The sequence below is a fragment of the Rhinoderma darwinii genome, chromosome 10 (assembly GCF_050947455.1).
Source record: "Rhinoderma darwinii isolate aRhiDar2 chromosome 10, aRhiDar2.hap1, whole genome shotgun sequence".
Taxonomy (NCBI): Eukaryota; Metazoa; Chordata; class Amphibia; order Anura; family Rhinodermatidae; genus Rhinoderma; species Rhinoderma darwinii.
In genome coordinates this window covers 27,907,112-27,925,580 of record NC_134696.1, presented here as the reverse complement: position 1 = coordinate 27,925,580, position 18,469 = coordinate 27,907,112, and the positions used below count along the sequence as shown (strand labels likewise).

The 18,469-nt window shown below is 38.4% G+C and overlaps 1 protein-coding gene across 1 annotated transcript in view; it reads left to right on the top strand.

Annotated features, from left to right (window-relative positions):
- C1QTNF12 (C1q and TNF related 12) overlaps nt 1-18,063 on the top strand; it is a 43,055-nt gene extending 24,992 nt beyond the window's left edge. Inside the window, exons 5-8 of the mRNA XM_075840944.1 lie at nt 779-887; nt 1,955-2,045; nt 13,862-13,940; nt 17,362-18,063. Of these exons, the coding sequence (XP_075697059.1) occupies nt 779-887; nt 1,955-2,045; nt 13,862-13,940; nt 17,362-17,460 (378 nt within the window). The 3' untranslated portion in view covers nt 17,461-18,063. The remainder of the gene's footprint in view (nt 1-778; nt 888-1,954; nt 2,046-13,861; nt 13,941-17,361) is intronic.
- Nucleotides 18,064-18,469: the final 406 nt, after the last annotated feature.

Below are 18,469 nucleotides of genomic sequence, written 5' to 3'. Positions count from 1 at the left end.
AGTTTTTGTTTTTTGTATATCCCATTTATTTTAGGCATATTTAGTGTTACATTGATGTTAATATCAGTTGTGAATATAAATACTGTTTGATGCTAGCATGTTATCTTCCTGATCAGTTTTTATACACTGCTCTTAGTGTGTTTTGATATTACTCCGTTACCAAAGACTGCTATGAGATACATAATTGCCCCATCTGACCATGTTACGATTTCTACCCTTGAATTTCTGAAGCTTCCAAATCGTGAATTGTCAGCTTCACTTGCCTTTATATTTGAAGAGGACCTGTCCACCCTCCCGATTTATCTGTTTTACTTGTATCCCCCATGAAATAACAATTCTAGAACATCTTTTCTTAGGTTATTGCATTATTTGCTATTCCTCCTGGAATTGTATGAATAAAATTACAACTGGATTTTACCATTACCCTTATCAACAGGGCATGTCTCTACACAGTCTGACATTGTCAACACTGCTTAGACATTCTCAGGGTGTTAGGAGATGCCCCATTGACAAGGAGAATGGTAACATCCAATTGATAATTTATTCATACATTTACAGGAGGAATAACAGAGGAACGGCGCAACACAGAGTGCTGCAGAATTGTTATTTCATTGCATTTTCTTTGTTTCCTTGTGTGCTAAGTTTCTTACTGCCAGTTCTTTGCATTTAGGCTTTTCTTCACATTCCCTCTTACATTGGTACAAAGCTCATAAATTTGATATAACGGGAGTAGGATTTTTGGTAACCCTCGGTATGTGTTGTTTTGTTTCAACTCTAGCCAACAGCTAAAGGCTCCTTTCTTCGTGGTACTGGAATGAACCTGCCAACAGGTCGGTTTACAGCTACTATTCCTGGGATTTACCAGTTTTCCGCTCATATTCATATAGGTAGGTGAGCTCAATTATTTCCACTTTGCAAATGCGAATGATACAGTTAGAGGATGTCAGCTATCGTGTCTAATTATTTTCTCTGCCAGGCTTACCATAACCCAAACATAGCCCCACCATGGTTTAATGATTAGTTCTTTTGATCCACAGCACTATTAAAGAGAACCTGTCACTAGGTCATATAAGTTGAATCAATTAACTCACATGAATAGCAATGTCTTCCTGATTCCAGCGCTGTTTTTATGTTTTTTTCTGGACCCCCTCCCCCGTTCCAGAGATATATCCCACTGCTGTGTTGTCTCCCTATATGCTAATTTGCTGTAGTTAGCCAATGGGGTGGAGCTAGCTTCCCTGCCTCTGTTGCTGACCAATCAGCACTAGAAAGCTTGAGGGTAGTTCACGCCCTGTTGGCTAACTACAGCAAATTAGCATATAGCGAGCCAACACAATAGTGAGCCATATCTCTGGAAAGGGGGGGTCAAAGAAAAAAAAAGAAAATCTTCAATATCATGGAGTCAGCGCTATTCAGGTCAGTTAACCAGTTCAACTTATATGACCTAATGGCAGGTCCTCTTTAAATCCTCACACATAAAGTAATTTATTCGTTAAAACAGTATTGACGTATATTGTCTGCTTTCAAACAGTACACAGTGTGACTGACCCCTGTTCTCGACATTGGGCGAGCTGGGACCCGCAACTATCAGACATTTATAGCATATCCCGTGGATATGTCATAAATGTCTTATATAAGATACTCCTGTAATTCAGAATTTCCTAATAGAGCAGCTAAACATGGGTTCTCTTTACCAGATAACCCCTTTAATATTGTTTTCGTCCTTTTTGTAGATATTTTTTAAAACATATAATGGGAAAGCCCTGTTATTGATGAAGAATAAGAGGGTTATGCAAAAACAATAGAACCCCTTTAACAATTATTTGATAACAGTATCACAAGTTGTCATCCCTCATGTCACTCTCACAGTTTCCAGAATAATACCTGTGTTCTACTCTGTGCAAAAGTACTTTTTTTTTTTTTACCAAGCTGTGTCCTTCAATATTGTTTGTAGATCACAGTGAGATGAAGAGCAAAGGACAGTTGCGTCCACGGGACAGTATTCGTGTCCTGATATGCATCGAGTCCCTCTGTCATGGATATACGTGAGTATAGTGTAATTAGGACATCTGTCATTGCTTGTTCACTGGTACATATAGTAGTTGAGAGAAAGCAGCAGCACTCTTAAAAATGAAATAGATGAACAGCGTTCCAGAAAATGACCCTGATCCAAGGATCATCAATAGTAGAAAGAAATTCTTGTAGCACTCCCAGAATAAGTGAATTCTTTTTTTTTTTTAGCTATTTGGTTTAAAGGAGATGTCTATGATTAGTAAAAAAAGGTCTTATTTTTTTTCTAGAAATAGCGCCACTCCTGTCCATGACTGTGTCTGGTATTGCAGCGCAATTCACTTTACTAAAGGCCCTTTTACACAGGCCAATGATCGGGAGAATGAGCGCTCACAAGATCGCTCATTGCCAAACATTGCTCTGTGTAAAAAGGGCAAAGATCAGCCAGTTCATCAGCTGATCACATCTTTTTTGTGCCCAAAAAAATGGTTGCTAGTGTCGGCACATCTCCCTGTGTAAACAGGGGATGTTCTTCCGACAAGATGCAAATGCATGGGGATAAACAATCGTAGTAACGATCTTTCGTCCCCATACTCAACGATCGTTGTTCCTTGTGAATGGAGCAAATGAGCGCCATTCGACAAGCTGTATTGTACATCACCGCTCGTTAAGGAGGTTAAAGATGGGCAAATCTGCCCGTGTAAAACCCCTTTAATCTCAGACAACCCCTTTAGGTTGTAAAAAAACTATTGAGGGAAATTAAAGGGCACCTGCATGCTTCTGTAGTGTAACTGGCTGCGTGCTTGGGAGAACACAACACGCTTAACACATATAGCTCTATCTTTGGAATAAGGGTTTTTGAACATTATTTGTTTTGTATACAGAACATAAAATTTTTCCATTGTACACTTTGCACTTCATGCTCAAGTCACCCAATACATTCAGTTATATGGAAAGATATTGTTTACTTTACACATTGAATATCAGAATAGCAGTAAAAATATAGTGTGATTATACATAATTAATTTTTTCAAAACCCCCAGCGATCAGCTGTAATCCTGGCATTATATGTTCAATTCCCCTCCAGCACCACCACAGGAGAAATAAAGCATTACATTGTGCCAATTCAAATCAATGGGTTGTCTAAATATACTGCGTCTTCCAAAGCAAGAGTAGCCGTTCTCCAGTCTGGCTAGTTGACAGAAGTCCTAAATTATGTATCCCTCTCTAGTAATTCATAAAACCCTATTAGGGCATTTGATTTTTATTGTTTTTAAACCAATCTAATCTAAAAAATTATGTTAATCCAGAAGAAGATAAAATAAAATCTTCCATGAACCATCCACCAATTTCCTTTCAAATGACAACCAGCAGAATAGTGAATACAGCTCTGGGCTATATAATAAAGACTGTAACTCGGGATCAGTACAGTATACATTATGCAACGTATTTATAACGTTTCTCAACCTTTTGATTAATTTATATCAAACTGTAGACATACACTCTAAAGACCAAATCTTTCAATTTTTTCCGAGGTATGGAATTCTTCTAGCTGGATTATTAAGCTTTCTCTGGTTAATGCAGAAAATATTTGATTTACTTGATTATTATTTATAAATTGCCGGCCAGTCTATTGTGTGCAAGAAATGTCATCCTATGATGATCCAAGGAGTGTGATTTGGAAATTTTGGAAGTTTCTCTGACGTTGGAACATCACATTCATTGCTTTTTCTTGAAGTGTTTTTACAGAAATTTTGGCATTATTTCAGACATTCTTATGAGAACGTACTCAATTAAAGGATCCCATCTTATAGTAGATTGGAATTGACATCTGCTTAAGCCTTCTACCTCTCTCCTTGGCACAGAAAGTGTTAAAACGCATTACAGCAAGAAAAGGTTTTGCCTTCTAATTCATATAACTGTAGCTTATAATAAAAGTTCAGAATAATTGTAGCAAAGTGAATTTACAGGAAGGTCTGAAAAAATGAAAAATATGATTATGTGCCAAATGTCTTTTCAACATATCACCATATTTACCTTCCCCAAATCACCCCCTCAGGTCCTGCCCCTCCTCCTGTTCCTTGGCAGGTGTGCCAAGACAGAATCAGGTTTTGCACTTGTAACGCTAGAGACCTTCTGTCGTCAGTGTGATCTCATGCCCCAGCAATGTTCCATTTGCGTCCTTTTCTGCCCACCAGCCTGGCACTTGTTATTTCCCAGCAGAGTTAGTTCCTCAGCATCATTTTCCAGTAAACTGTCTTTTTATTGTTATGAAAGGTATAGCTGATATTGTGTCTCAGGAGTAAAGGAATTGTCAAGGAGCTGGAAAAGTGCCTTACACCTTCACAAAACAACCTACACTGTGCTCCAGTACTTACTAATGACGACAAATGGTATTATGAGAAGAAGACGGACAAACCGTGGAGCCAGTCTCTCTCTCTCGTGTCTATTCTTAGCATCTTCACTTAGATTTAGAAGTATTATAACCATGTAATATAATATAAAAAAGAAAAACTTCTTTGGGCGTATATAAGCAAAGTCAAACTGGCCTAACAGAGTACCAGGCGATCCCCCGGTAGGCCCGGGTTCTGACATAACAATGGAAAGGTCCAGCAGAAGACAACCCATCTTGCCACTAGGGTCTATTTCTTTTGGGTTTATTCATAAATAACCTATTAGATCTTATTGATGATATGTTCTGTGTGTTTAATCAGAGCACAGTTTACAATGCAACTAGAAGTGGACGTGCAGAGGTTCTGTATAGATGGAAGGTGGGCCTTTTTATTTGGTGAGCCTAAGGAACCCCTTTCTTACACTATATCCAAGTGGAGAAGAATGTTGACATTGGGCACATACACATCAACCAATGTATGAACGCTACTGGAAACTGGTGCACTTGTAACATAGTGGAAAAACAATAAAAAGGGCTGGCTTTACAAACCAGGACAGATATAATTGTAGGTTGTACCTTTCATATCCTCATTAGAGTTTGTGTGCCAGGTTTAGCTAATAGAAGCAGTTGAGAAAGAGATTACTCCCGAAAGGCTTCAGTAAATCTCAGGACAAATGCATTAGTCGTTACCTAATTTCTTCTTTTTAAACTTTACCCAAAAACAAATGTAATCATCCATCCCCCAAGATCTAGAAAACTTTGTTGTATTACTTATGATGGGTCATCAAATGTATCAAAGGGGTTGTCAGACGAAAGTAAAAACTATTTTTAATTTTTCTTTTGCAAAATAATGAAACGTTCTAATATACTTTCGTTTTCAAACCTGCACGGTTTTCAGTCTATGTAGCATGGACCCGGAAGTTCGGAGTTGCCATTCTTGTGGTGACTCGCCAACACAGGCTTCGGGGGAAGGAGCTCCCTTTCCTCTCTGTGTCGATAATGTGGATGAAGGGGCTGGCTGACTGGCTCAATTGATCAGCTAAACCAGCCCCCTTCTCGGTCTCTGAATCAGCCGTGACAACCAGCCACGTCATCCACTTGTGTCTCAAGTTTACAGGAGCCATAACTTTTTTACTTTGATGTAGCCATATGATGGCTTGTTTGTTTGCGGGAAGGGTTTCATTTATTTATTTGTACCCTTTTTTGGTACATATAATTCATTGACCAATTTTCTAAAAATTTTTTGGGGGTGTAATGAAATATAACCAAATCCGCCATAATTTTTTTTTATGCCATGCGCCGTACGGTATAAATAATATTCTTTAGGTTGTTACAATTGCGGCGGTTCCAATTATTATTTTTATTTTTTAATTCAACTTTACAAACTTAAAGGCTATGTAAACCTCTGAAAGGCATTTTTTTTAAAATAAAAAGTCAATCAGTGGGATTGGTGCAACTTAATTATTACTTTTTATTAAAAAAAAAATTTTCTTTTTTTTTGAGATACAGCTGCTCTGTATTCTCTATACAGAGCGGCTGTATTGTGCGCTAAATCATGTTCCCGTCATGTCCACGGGACTGGCGGGTTCAGTGTCAGCAGGTCCTGTGTTTCTCTGGCATGCAGGATCCACCTGTAATCTATCACATTTAAGTTATGAATTTAGATGCGATAGATTACAGGTGCAACCTGCGTGGACTGACGGATTCAGGTCTTAGCACATGATACAGCTGCTCTGTATAAAGAATACAAAGCAGCCGTACCTCAATAAGTAAAAGTAATTTTTTATAAAAACTAATTATAACGTTCCACTAATTACACTGATTGACCTTTTTATATATATATATATATATATATATATATATATAAAGCCTTACAAAAGGGTACATAGCCTTTAATTTTACTCTTTTTTTTCCCCCACAAGGAGACTTAAAGCAGCGATCGTTTCAGCGTTTATGAAATGCTTTGGAATACTTAGTATTGGCCTAATAGGCAGATGTTTATTGCAGGCCTTTGTTAGCCCCCTCCCTCTGTCAAACACCTTGGCTGCCACGGTCGCTATTGATCGTTGCATCTATGGGCTTAAACTGCCAGGATCTAAGGTTTCTTCTGATCCCAGCCGTTACAGCGGGCTCCCGATGTTGATCGCACAGATGCAGCTTCTGCGCTCAAGTAATCACCATGATGAACATTTATGGCATAGTGTCTTAACACGATGTTCATGTCCATCTTTTTGCGTTAATGAGAGATCTCTTTAAATGTGGTGCATAGAAATACTTAGCAAGTCCATCTAATAACACTGAATGAATGGACCCCAAACTCCGGATACGAGGAGGACCTTGATAAAGTGCACACTGTATGTAAAAATCTCCTTGCATCTTCCTTCTGAAGCTCTTGAGCCCTACTGTAAATAGATCTGACTCCATGACAGATTATCCCTAAATAACTTCAGTAGTTTACACCATCCCGAGAACTGGTATTTAATAGTAATGCTTCTGGAATGTGAAAATACTATTGTAAATGTGTGAGATCTACCAGATAACATAACAATTGAATCTCTATGACATTGGATATTGTCTTACTGCTTTGAGTTCAGTTTCCAGTATCTTGGTGAAACACCTACACAACATGACGGGAATAACATACTTTTAGAAGACAAAAACAGAAAGATCTATTCAACAGAGGACTAAATGCACAAAAGAACAATCCATAACTGAGTGTTAAGTCATGGTTAAATAAGGTCAATATTAATTGAGGTCAATTAAAGGGGATGTTTAGTTCAGAAAACCCATTTTCATATACCCTATTAGGAAATTAGTAAAAGAGGGGGTCCCCAGTTCAGGATTATCATCTCTTGGCCAGAGTGGAGAACAGTTACAAAGAGCATCAAGCTCTGGAGGACCTGCCCTGTCCTGCATTACACAGACAACACATTGATTTGAATGGACATTGTGTAATGCTTAATTTCTCCTGTGGTAGCGCTGCAGGGAAATTGAACACTTAAGGTCCTTTTACATAGACAGATTTCCTTGCCGGTTAATATAATTATTCTCCCCCATACAGTTTGCATCTTGTCAGCAGCACATCCGCAGTTTTCATTTTTTTAACACGAACAAGATCTGATCAGCATTTGCTCATTTGTCAGGTGATCTCTGGTCATGTTACACGGGTGATCGCGAACGAGCATTATAAAGTGCCCTCGTTCGCCCTGATCCTTGTAAAAGGGCCTTAACAGTCAGGTTTACCCCGTAGATTCCAGCTGATCACTTGGGGTTCCAGCACGAGGAAACTATGTGATTAGCTTATTGTCAAGGTAAAAAGTAGGAATTGTCCAAAGCGGACAATCCTTTTAAGATATAGAATACCTATGAAGACATATATAGACAACAATACTAGAAGTGTAGATAACCATAGTACAAGTAAAGCACTAACCAATATCAAAAAAAATATCTTTATTTGGAAAATATTTAAAAACATACATAGACCATCACATACAATATAAAACAACACATAATCATATTAATGTGGTAGTGGTATCTAGGAGCAACAAATGTATCATATTATACATCCATGGAATCAAACAGTGTATTGTCAAGGTATTGACAATACTGTACAAGAATACCTCAACAGTTAACGGTATACTAAATATGTACACACTGGACAAAAAATACAAATGAGAGTGTCAGAGAGACTGATCCAAGATATAAAAAATATATAAAATCAGGATCAGATCCATGTCAAATACCAACCTATATTCTGCATGTCTGCCCCTAAATAAGTAAACCACAGACCACACCAAGACACCCCGACGTACGTTTCACCCCTTGAAAAAGCTGACGGCGAAACGTATATACCTTGACAATACACTGTTTGATTCCATGGATGTATAATATGATACATTTGTTGCTCCTAGATACCACTACCACATTTTTATTATGTGTTGTTTTATATTGTATGTGATGGTCTATGTATGTTTTTAAATATTTTCCAAATAAAGATATTTTTTTGATATTGGTTAGTGCTTTACTTGTACTATGGTTATCTACACTTCTAGTATTGTTCTCTATATATGTCTTCATAGGTATTCTCTATCCAGTATTGACGTATATGGATGTTATTGCTGAAACAGGTTTTCTGTCTGGCCTGGACTTTATAGGTATTGATAATCCTTTTAAGATGCATGTATTTTTATTTAATTTTTTTTCAAACACCATTATCATAATATTGTTATCTCTTAAATGTGTCTATGTGACCCATTGTGTGACCCATTGACCCAAACATTTAAAAGGTAACCTCATGCATAAGTGATTTTGGACGGCTGCGTTTTGAACCACTTTTCATTCATGGTTGGTCTGTAAAGGATGACCGTGCAATAAGTTAAAACGACAAATTTCCAATTGATCTCTGCCTTTATCTGTGGCCTGGACTGGGCTTCCATTGATAAAATGCAGATCTGTCATTTGGCATGAGCGACTTTTGAACGACTGTACCCGGCAATGACCAAAAAATCCAGCATGGCAAAATAATCTTTCCACAGATATTTGCATTAATAACTCCCCATTTATACCATGGTGAATGCATCTATAAATAGAAACAATCACTCTCTATTACATGCACGGTGCACAGAGAAAATCAAAGGCCCCTCCCTAATACCATCATGAATTGTAATAGTATGTTGCAAATGTTCATTCTTGAACATACTCCTATTTTATTTTTTTCATCTAAAGAGGTCCTAAAAAAAAACACTGCACTGATTAATTTTTTAACCCCTTAGTGACCAGCCCATTTTAGGCCCTAATGACCAAGCTATTTTATTTGTTTTTCTATAGTCGCATTCAAAGAGCTATAACGTTTTTATTTTTTCGTCTACATAGCTGTATGAGGACTTGTTTTTTGCGGGATTAGTTGTGCTTTTTAATAGCACCATTTTTGGGTACATATAATTTTTATATTAACTTTTATTAACCTTTTTGGGGGGGATTATAAAAAAAAACGGAAATTCCGCCATTGTTCTATGCGTTTTTAAATTGACGTCGTTCACTGTGCGACATAAATAACATGTTACCTTTATTCTATGGGTCGGTACGATTACGGCGATACCACATATGTAGAGGTTTTTTTATGTTTTACGACTTTTGCACAATAAAAACACTTTGGAACTAAAATTGTTTGTTTTTGCATCGTCGCTTTCCAAGAGCCGTAATTTTTTTATTTTTCCATCAATGTAGTGATTTTTTGGGCTTGTTTTCTGCGGGACAAGACGTAGTTTTGATTGGTACTGTTTTGGGGTACATGGGACTTATTGATTCATTTTTATTATGACTTTTTTGGGGGGCAATGGAAAAAAATTGCAATTTCGCCATGTTTTTTTGCGTTTTTTTTTTACGGTGTTCACTTTGCGGTTTAAATTACATATTAACTTTATTAATGGAGTCATTACGGTCGCGGTGATACCACATATGTGTACTTTTTTTTTTTTTTACACTTTTACTAAATAAAACCACTTTTTATGGAAAAAAATGGTTTTATTTTTTTTTTTACTGCACTTTTTATTAATAATATTTATTTCACTTTGATGACTTATTTTATTAGTCCCACTAGGGGACTTTACTGTGCGATATTCCGATCGCTGCTATAATGCTCTGGTATACTTCGTATACCAGAGCATTATTGCCTGTCAGTGTAAATCTGACAGGCAATCTGTTAGGACGTGCCTCCGGCGCGTCCTAACAGGAATATGTCCAGGGCAGACCTGGGGGCTTTTATCAGGCCCCCGGCTGCCATGACACCCCATCGGAGACCCGCGATTTCATTCGCGGGCCGCCGATGGGTGACCGAGGGAGCTCACTCCCTCTGTAAACAAAGTTAAATGCCGCGGTCGCTATTGACGGCGGCATTTAACGGGTTAAACGGCCGCGATCGAAGTAAACTTTGATCGCGGGCGTTGGAGCAGGAGCTCAGCTGTCATCAGACAGCAGAGCCCCGGCTCCTGCCTGCACGGGAGACCCGTGCAGGACTTAGACTAGGCTGACGTGAAAAGGCGTCAGCCTAGCCTAAAGCCCATTAGTGACCGACGTAAAAAGGCGTATTAGTGGTCACTAAGGGGTTAATATATCATTATAGTGGTTGGAGCTAATTTTTTTCAGAAAAATAAAAGATAACATTCTGACTTCCTACAGCTACCACTAGAGGGCGCTTATGAGCTTACTGCATACTGTTTAGACATTTAACTCTATAATGAAACTGTATGCAGTATGCTTCTAAGTTTTCCTAGGGGTGGCTGCAGGTAGCCAGAATTTTATCATTTAGTTATGTAGGGGATTTGTAGCTCTGTATCAGAAAAACAGAGCTTCAATTGCTATAAAGATATATGAAGAAAGTAATAAGCACAGGATGCTGTTCCCAAAAATGAAATGTTGTAATATAGTGGACTTTTGGGTATATGTATATGTATATATATATATATATATATATATATATATATTCGGGAATATCTCGTTTTATCTCAAGTGGTTGTCTCAGTATAGAAGATATCTTGATCTGTCATGAATCTCCTATGCGGGTCCAATCACTTTTACCCCTGCCGATTGCTAGAACACAGTGGCAGCCGTGCCACTTTGTCTCTTGTCGGTTTAGCTTGGCTTTTTCTGGATGTCATATGATCGGCCCATAGTAATTAACAGCCATTGGACCTCTACCGATCAGACATTAATGTCGTTGTAGCTATACAAGCATCGCTTACAGTAAGCAACCCAGTGCCACTCATCATCTGCTGCAGAACATCTTATTGCACGCTGCTTTCTCTTTTGTACTTTGCAAATCTGAAATTCATTATGTAATATTGGAATTTTGTCTGTATACATTCCTAGCAGTTGTAAGTCGCTGTTGGAAAGTGGCGTATCCTGAGCCCCTGCACATTTCACAGTTGATATTGGGTGGAGGGGAGTGGACACTGTGTCATCATCCTGGAGGAATCTCAGGCAGAAAGAAGCAAGTTGGGGCTAGCTCTTGCCTGGCACAAGTACTGCACACTGCTAGCATGCTGGCGATGTCAGTCTCATGTGTGTACTGCAGTCATTCACATCCTACACAGCCTCAGGGAACTTACAGGCAGAAATTGGAAATTGTTCAACTTAACTCTTTCAACCCTGACAACGAATGAGCGTAACAAACAATAGTTCTGCATGTACCTGCTCTTCTATGTTACGGTACTACACAAGTGAAATTCAGAAAATAGAGCCGGGAAGCCATAGGGTATTTAAAGATGCTCTGTCACCAGATTATAAGTGCCCTGTCTCCTACATTATCTGATCGGCGCTGTAATGTAGATAACAGCAGTGGTTTTTATTTTGAAAAACGATCATTTTTGATCAAGTTATGAGCAATTTTAGGCTTATGATAATTAGTTTCTTAATAGACAACTGGGCGTTGTACAGAGGAGTGTATGACGCTGACCAATCAGTGACCAATCAGCGTCATACACTTCTCATTGTTCCAGCCCATTGTTACAGCGTGATTGTGCAGTGATAGAAGCTGGGCTGGAACAATGAGAAGTGTATGACACTGATTGGTCACTGATTGGTCAGCCTCATACACTCCACTGTATAACGCCCAGTTGGTAAAAAGTAAAAAAACGCCCAGTTGTCTATTAAGAAACTCATTAGAATAAATCTAAAATTGTTCATAACTTGCTCAAAAATGATCGTTTTTCAAAATAAAAACCACTGCTGTGATCTACATTCCAGCGCCGATCACATTATGTAGGAGATAGGGCACTTATAATCTGGTGACAGAGCCTCTTTATTTCATTTGAGCTGTTCTACAACCGCCTGTATTTGTTGCGCTATACACAGAAAAAATGCTGCCGTTAGTGGCAGCCTATGCTCCGCTTTTATGTACATCAAAAATGCCACGGTAATGAGATTTCAGTCCTGAAGGACTTAAATTAGCTACGTCCTTAAAGGGCTAAAAAAATATTTAGTTTTTTTTTTGTCTCAATTGCCTAAAATAGTGTTAGTATTGGAGTTGATACTTTTAGCCATGGGAGTGTTCTAATGATAGCGTGCAGGGCTTTAGGAAATTGGTCAGGTCTAAGGCTAAATGCACACACTGCAGAATTTGGTGCAGAAAATCGGAATCCAAACCGCAGGTATATGCAGTTCCACAGTTAAATCCGCACCTAATAATGTGGTTTTTTATGTGTTTTTTTTTGTGTGGTTTTTACATTTTGATGTGGAATTAGGTGCATTTTTTAAAAAAAAAACTAGTCAGATACAATTCGCAAGTGGAAACGCAAGATAAATTGACATGCTGCGGATTTGAAAAACGCGTAGATGAGATTTTTTTAAATCTCATTTACTTTGCTGGTACAGTATTAATTAGACAGGATGTCTCACAGGACAAATACGTGTAAAGGGGGGAGACAACACTCAACCACCCATATGAATAATTAGAGATAAGGACTCTAACAATATATAATAGACAAGAGAAAAAGAGTCCATACATATCAACATATGAAAAAACGAAACATCTTTATTGATAACATAAAATACATTAAATGACAAAGACAGAGAATCTAAAATAAATCCTTGTACGGATCACAGATGTATACATTGAGTATATATATATATTTTTAATACACTGATGGTATGCACAGTTACTATAACTCAATGTAGCTCCAACATGGGGTGCATCAAAATAGGAGTAATTTTAAAATGTAAGTTGTGTAAAGAAGAACAATGTGCCTAACTCAAAAAGGCCTATAGTAAATGAAAAGTAATTGGTGCCTTGAAAGAATGGCATAGAGCCAAATTTAAATCCGATATATGCACTTACCCATGTATGGGAGATTGAATGTGACCCAGCGGTATAGAAGAGCGCCCCGACGCGCGTTTCGCCTGTGGCTTTCTCAAGGGGTACAGTATTAAGCTGCAAATTTGCCGCACAAAAATACGCGCAGCAGGTCTGCATATAATATGCATCATGTTCATTTGGTGTTAAGGGGCTTCTCCTGAAACATCAGTACAGTAAGGGTATGTTCACACGGCTTATTTTCGGCCGTTATTAGGGCCGTAAATGTTAGTGCATGTCACTTCTTGGGACGTTTTTGGAGCCGTTTTTCATTGACTCTATAGAAAAACAGCTCCAAAAACGTCCGTAAAAAAACGCCTCGAAAATCGTGAGTGGATTAAAAAAGTCTGAAAATTAGGAACTGTTTTCCCTTGAAACCCGCTCCGTATTTTCAGACGTTTTTGAGTTTGTGTGTGCACATACCCTAATAGAGCACGTGTAGTATATATATGGCATAGTAATATATGGCTCGCACACATGGTATAAAATATAGTAGGCGCTGGTACTCTCTGAATGTAAGTAGCACAATATATATTTCTGAAAACAATTCATCATGATGTGTACACAGAATGCATTCTCCTATACATAGTAGTTTACGTTTATTTTTTTAGGTCACTAGAAGTCATTGCTGGATTGGAAAGTAACAGCAGAATATTTACTGTACATGTCCAGGGATTGCTACAATTACAGGTAGGAATCCAGACTCTTATTTGTTCACTGCTTACTATTACTTGAGCCTTAAATGACAATGTAGTTGAGCACTGTATAGTTCTGTTATTTGTGCCGCCATGTATGGCCCTGTTATTAAAGGTGTTATGTGGGGACTGAAATATTAGCAGTGCAGTCCCTGCAGTATGTGAGTACACTCGCTAATATACATTCCGGTCCCCCGTCGTGCTAATTATGAGATTTTAATAGATTTTTATAGCCCTGGCGGGGGACCGGGTGTCTAGTTGCACAGTCTTCCTTCATGGAGACACGACTCTTCGTCACGTGACCGGCCCCGCTTTACTGCTTGTACATAGAGTATAGCGGGGCCGGTCACATGACTAAGAATTGTGTCGTCATGAAGAAAGACTGTGCAACTAGACTTGCGGTCCCCGCCAGAGCTAGGATAATCTATTAAAATCTCATAATCGGTGCTACGGGGGACCGGAATGTATATTAGCAAGTGTACTCACATGCTGCAGTGACTACAGTGATAATAAGTTTCGGTCCCCACATAACCCCCTTAATACATTGTTTGGCCCTGTGATATATGCATTATTTGATCCTGTTATTTTCGCATTGTTTGGCATTATTATTAGAATTTTACATCATTCCATTATTTGCTTTCATTATCTGTGCATGGGATGTTCCTGTTATTTACATACTGTATAACAAACTTAAGTTTGCACTATTATTTGTTCCCTTTGTGCTTCTGTTACTTTTGCGGTGTGGCTTTATTTTGAGGGCACTATATAATAGCAATGTGTGGCTGCCATATTTCAGTTTGTACACTGTATAACACAATATACACACTGTATGGCCGCATTATTTATTCATTCTATGGCCTAGTTATTTTCACATTGTATGACCTTGCTATTTGTGCACTCTTTGGCCTGTTATTTATGCTGAATATGGCACTGGTATTTAGTTATTTATTATATATGTATATTTACACTATACTGCTGATATATAATATGGCTACTGAGCACATGGATTGATATATATACCCTGTTATAACATTTTTATTTTTTTTAAAAGAGATACTTTGCATATATATTGAATCTGGGCTCATGTGACTTGTTTTACGTTTTAGCCCCAGTCTGACCCATTAAGGGGAGAGGCAGCACATTATCCCTTTCTAGGACTAGTTATCTTTATTTGTCCCCTACTGCTTGCTATAGAACGATCTCCACCTAAGGTCAAACCTCGGTACATTAAAATGAATTATAGCTAAATCAGCCGTAGCTCCCGTTGACTTTAGGACTGAAGCACAGCCATAACAGACAGTAAACGAGGCCATAAAAGTTGATGAATAACCCCTTTTATTATCGCCAACTGTCCATTCAATAATATGTGCTTGAGGGTAGCAATATATAACTTTCTCAGTTTTCACTTTAAGTCTAAGGCACTTTGTGGAATTATACTACTTTTCCCAAGATGCCGTTCACTTTGGTATTTTGTTATTTCAAGTGCCCCACAAGTCTGATCTATAAAGAGGATTCCTTCAGCCTGTGTTTATTTGAATCTTTTCGTTTCATTGAAAACCTTGGAATCATAAAATTCTGTAGAGCCATCCTTTCTTCAGTTACTTTTCTGGAACATTAGTAGTTGTCTCCATGAGACAGCTAAAACTTACAGTTATTGTTTTTGGACGGCCTAGACATCACCCAGCGAGCCATTAGATACTCATCGTGGCATTTGTTATTCTTATGGATGAGCATCTTTAAAAATTTGACTTGCTACTTTGCGTTAGTTCCAAGAAATTGGACCGGGAACTGTTTTCTTAACAACAGTTTATAAAAGCAATGAACCGTGTACATGTGCCGTATGCGAATACCAGTACAAGCTCCTACAGTCAATAGTCTGGGGGGAGCTGTGGAGGCAATGAGTGATTTTACCAAACACATTTAGATGGATATAATGAAAAATGCATAGAAAATGCGCTCACAAGGAACATGTTTATTTCATGATATGACATCTTCATTCTCATACAAACTTGCCCGGGAACCTTAAATAAACACTGCAAGGAAGCGAGCTCTTTATCTGCAGGAGAGTCGTTACTAGAATCACAAATTTTGACACCCAAGATTATAAGAAAATAAAAAATATTATCAGTATAATAAAATATGGTCACGGGGGGGGTGACCATATCCGTGGGGATTGAGCACTTGCACAATTATTTACAGAGCAAATTAGTGATATTAGTGTTAATACCTCGTACAAGTTACAAGCCAGAGGCAAAACATGAAGATCCTGGGCCCCAATGCAAAATCTGTAACAGGGCCCTCATCCACCATGTGCCATTTATAATACCTGGTATCTTCTTATGAGACAGAGGGGTCATTGGTGCCCTTAGGCACTAGGACCCTGTTATGACTACTTCTTCTGCACCTCCTATAACTACACCCCTGAATAAAGCACTAAACTTGGAAGCAAAAGTGGGCCTCTTAAAAAATAAATCTGGAATCTGACTTCTCCGCTTTTTCCTTGCACAACTTTTGGAAAATCTCCCGCAATTTGCTCATACTTAGTGTTCGTTTACATGGCCCTATTTTCCATCCGTATTACATCCATATATTTCTTGCTAAAAACGGAGGAAAGTAGGAAAATCAAAAAGAAAAGGCTAGTGATGCAATCCTCTCCCATTTTTCAATTTTTGGCAAGAAATATATGAATGCTGTTTTCGACTGGTCCAGAAGAGAACCCGAAGTTCCTCTAGAGGACCCTTGTTCTTACATGGTCCAACCACATATAACCGATTAGTCCCTATTGCTAATATGTCCTGAATTTACTATGCCGACATTTGTTCTCGGGGGCTTCAGAATAATTTTGTCTATTGGATCTAAGATACCCGAATTTGACCAAAACATGACCAAATGAATCCACCTTTACTCTTAGTGAAAAGGTAAGACTTAAAGTAGTTTTCCAGGACTTTTATATTGATGGCCTAACCTTAGGATAGGTCATCGATATAAGATCGTGGGGGTCCGACTCCCGTTACCCCCGCCGCTCAGCTGACTGAACGGCCTCTTGAGTGTTTGCCAGGCACAGCGCCGTACACTTCCGTAGCGGCTGTGCCTGGGATTGCAGCTCAATCCTATTCACTTGGATGGGAACGGAACTACGATCCCAGGCACAGCCGCTACGGAAGGGTACTGCGTTATGTATGTACGCTGGGAAAAGGTTGCGGCGACGAACGGTGGGGGTACCGGGAATTCGACCCCCACAATCTTATATTGATGAACTATCCTAAGGTTAGGCTATCAATGAAAAAGTCCTGGAAAACCCTTTTAAATATAATGATAAAGCTAAAATATAAGTATGTAATATAAGCAGGAATATAATATGTATATAGAAATTTACTCTTCCAATAATTTTATGATATTTATTTTTGCTTTCACAGAGTGGTCAATATACATCTATATTTGTCGACAATGGTGCAGGGGCACCAATCACCGTCCAAAATGGCTCTGATTTCATGGGCATTTTTATGGGACTGTAGAAAAAACCTCAGTAGAGGCATCAACTCCAGATTATCATTAACCCTCAGACGTACACATTCACTCACCTGCAATGGAAGAAGCTTTCACAATATGTTACCGGGGACCATCTCTTGTGTTACTGCTTGATAACTGTAACGCAAGGAAGAAACTTATTGACTGACCCCCACTGCTTGTTACAACTTCTTCTGAGCCTTACATCGGCATAGAGGCCAGCAATTGCTTTAAATAGGTCTGTAATGCAACACATTGTAGGCCCCTGGCAGGGTAAGGGAAGGGAAATAGTAATATTTAGGAGAACTTGTCCTTTTTGTTGTTCGGCATTCGTTATGAGAAGACGGGGTCGTGAAGAAATAAACAGGAGATCTGTATATAATGGACACAATTCATCTAGTTGATAAACCGACATCTATGCAAAGATATTCACAGATTTAAAAGGGATCTACAGCAGAACGCTGGTGATTTGCCGCGTTGCAGGACTGACGGCTTTCTTTGTGTCAACTGACCTGAATGGATAAAGACTTGTCTCCAATTATAAGCAATGACACTTGTATTGATTTCTATATTATAAAGTATTGCTTAAATGTCTGTAATTTAATAAACAAAACAGTCACATTATTCTGTAATAATATTATAAAATTATTTTTTGTGGGTTTCTTTTGTTCGTTTTTATTTGTGTGACAACAAAATATTTGGTAAATCATGAATTGATTGGTAAGTATAAAGGACAGTTATTCGTGGTTGGGGGTCTGTGCATCTTCTCTGTCAGTCTGCCGGTGGTCTTGTCATTTAGTGGTTTCTATTTGTCAGTAGTTTTGATACAACCCTTATGTTTTTGAGATACCCACTTGTTGACTTGTCTATAGATACAAGAACATTCTTGACAGAATAGGTATTACATTCCTCAAATTTAATGCACAGGTAAATCGAATAGAACTAGAATATAACATTAAAGTGGATTTAGATATATTGCATGAATCTTTTGAAACCAATCACATGGAAGCATCAATG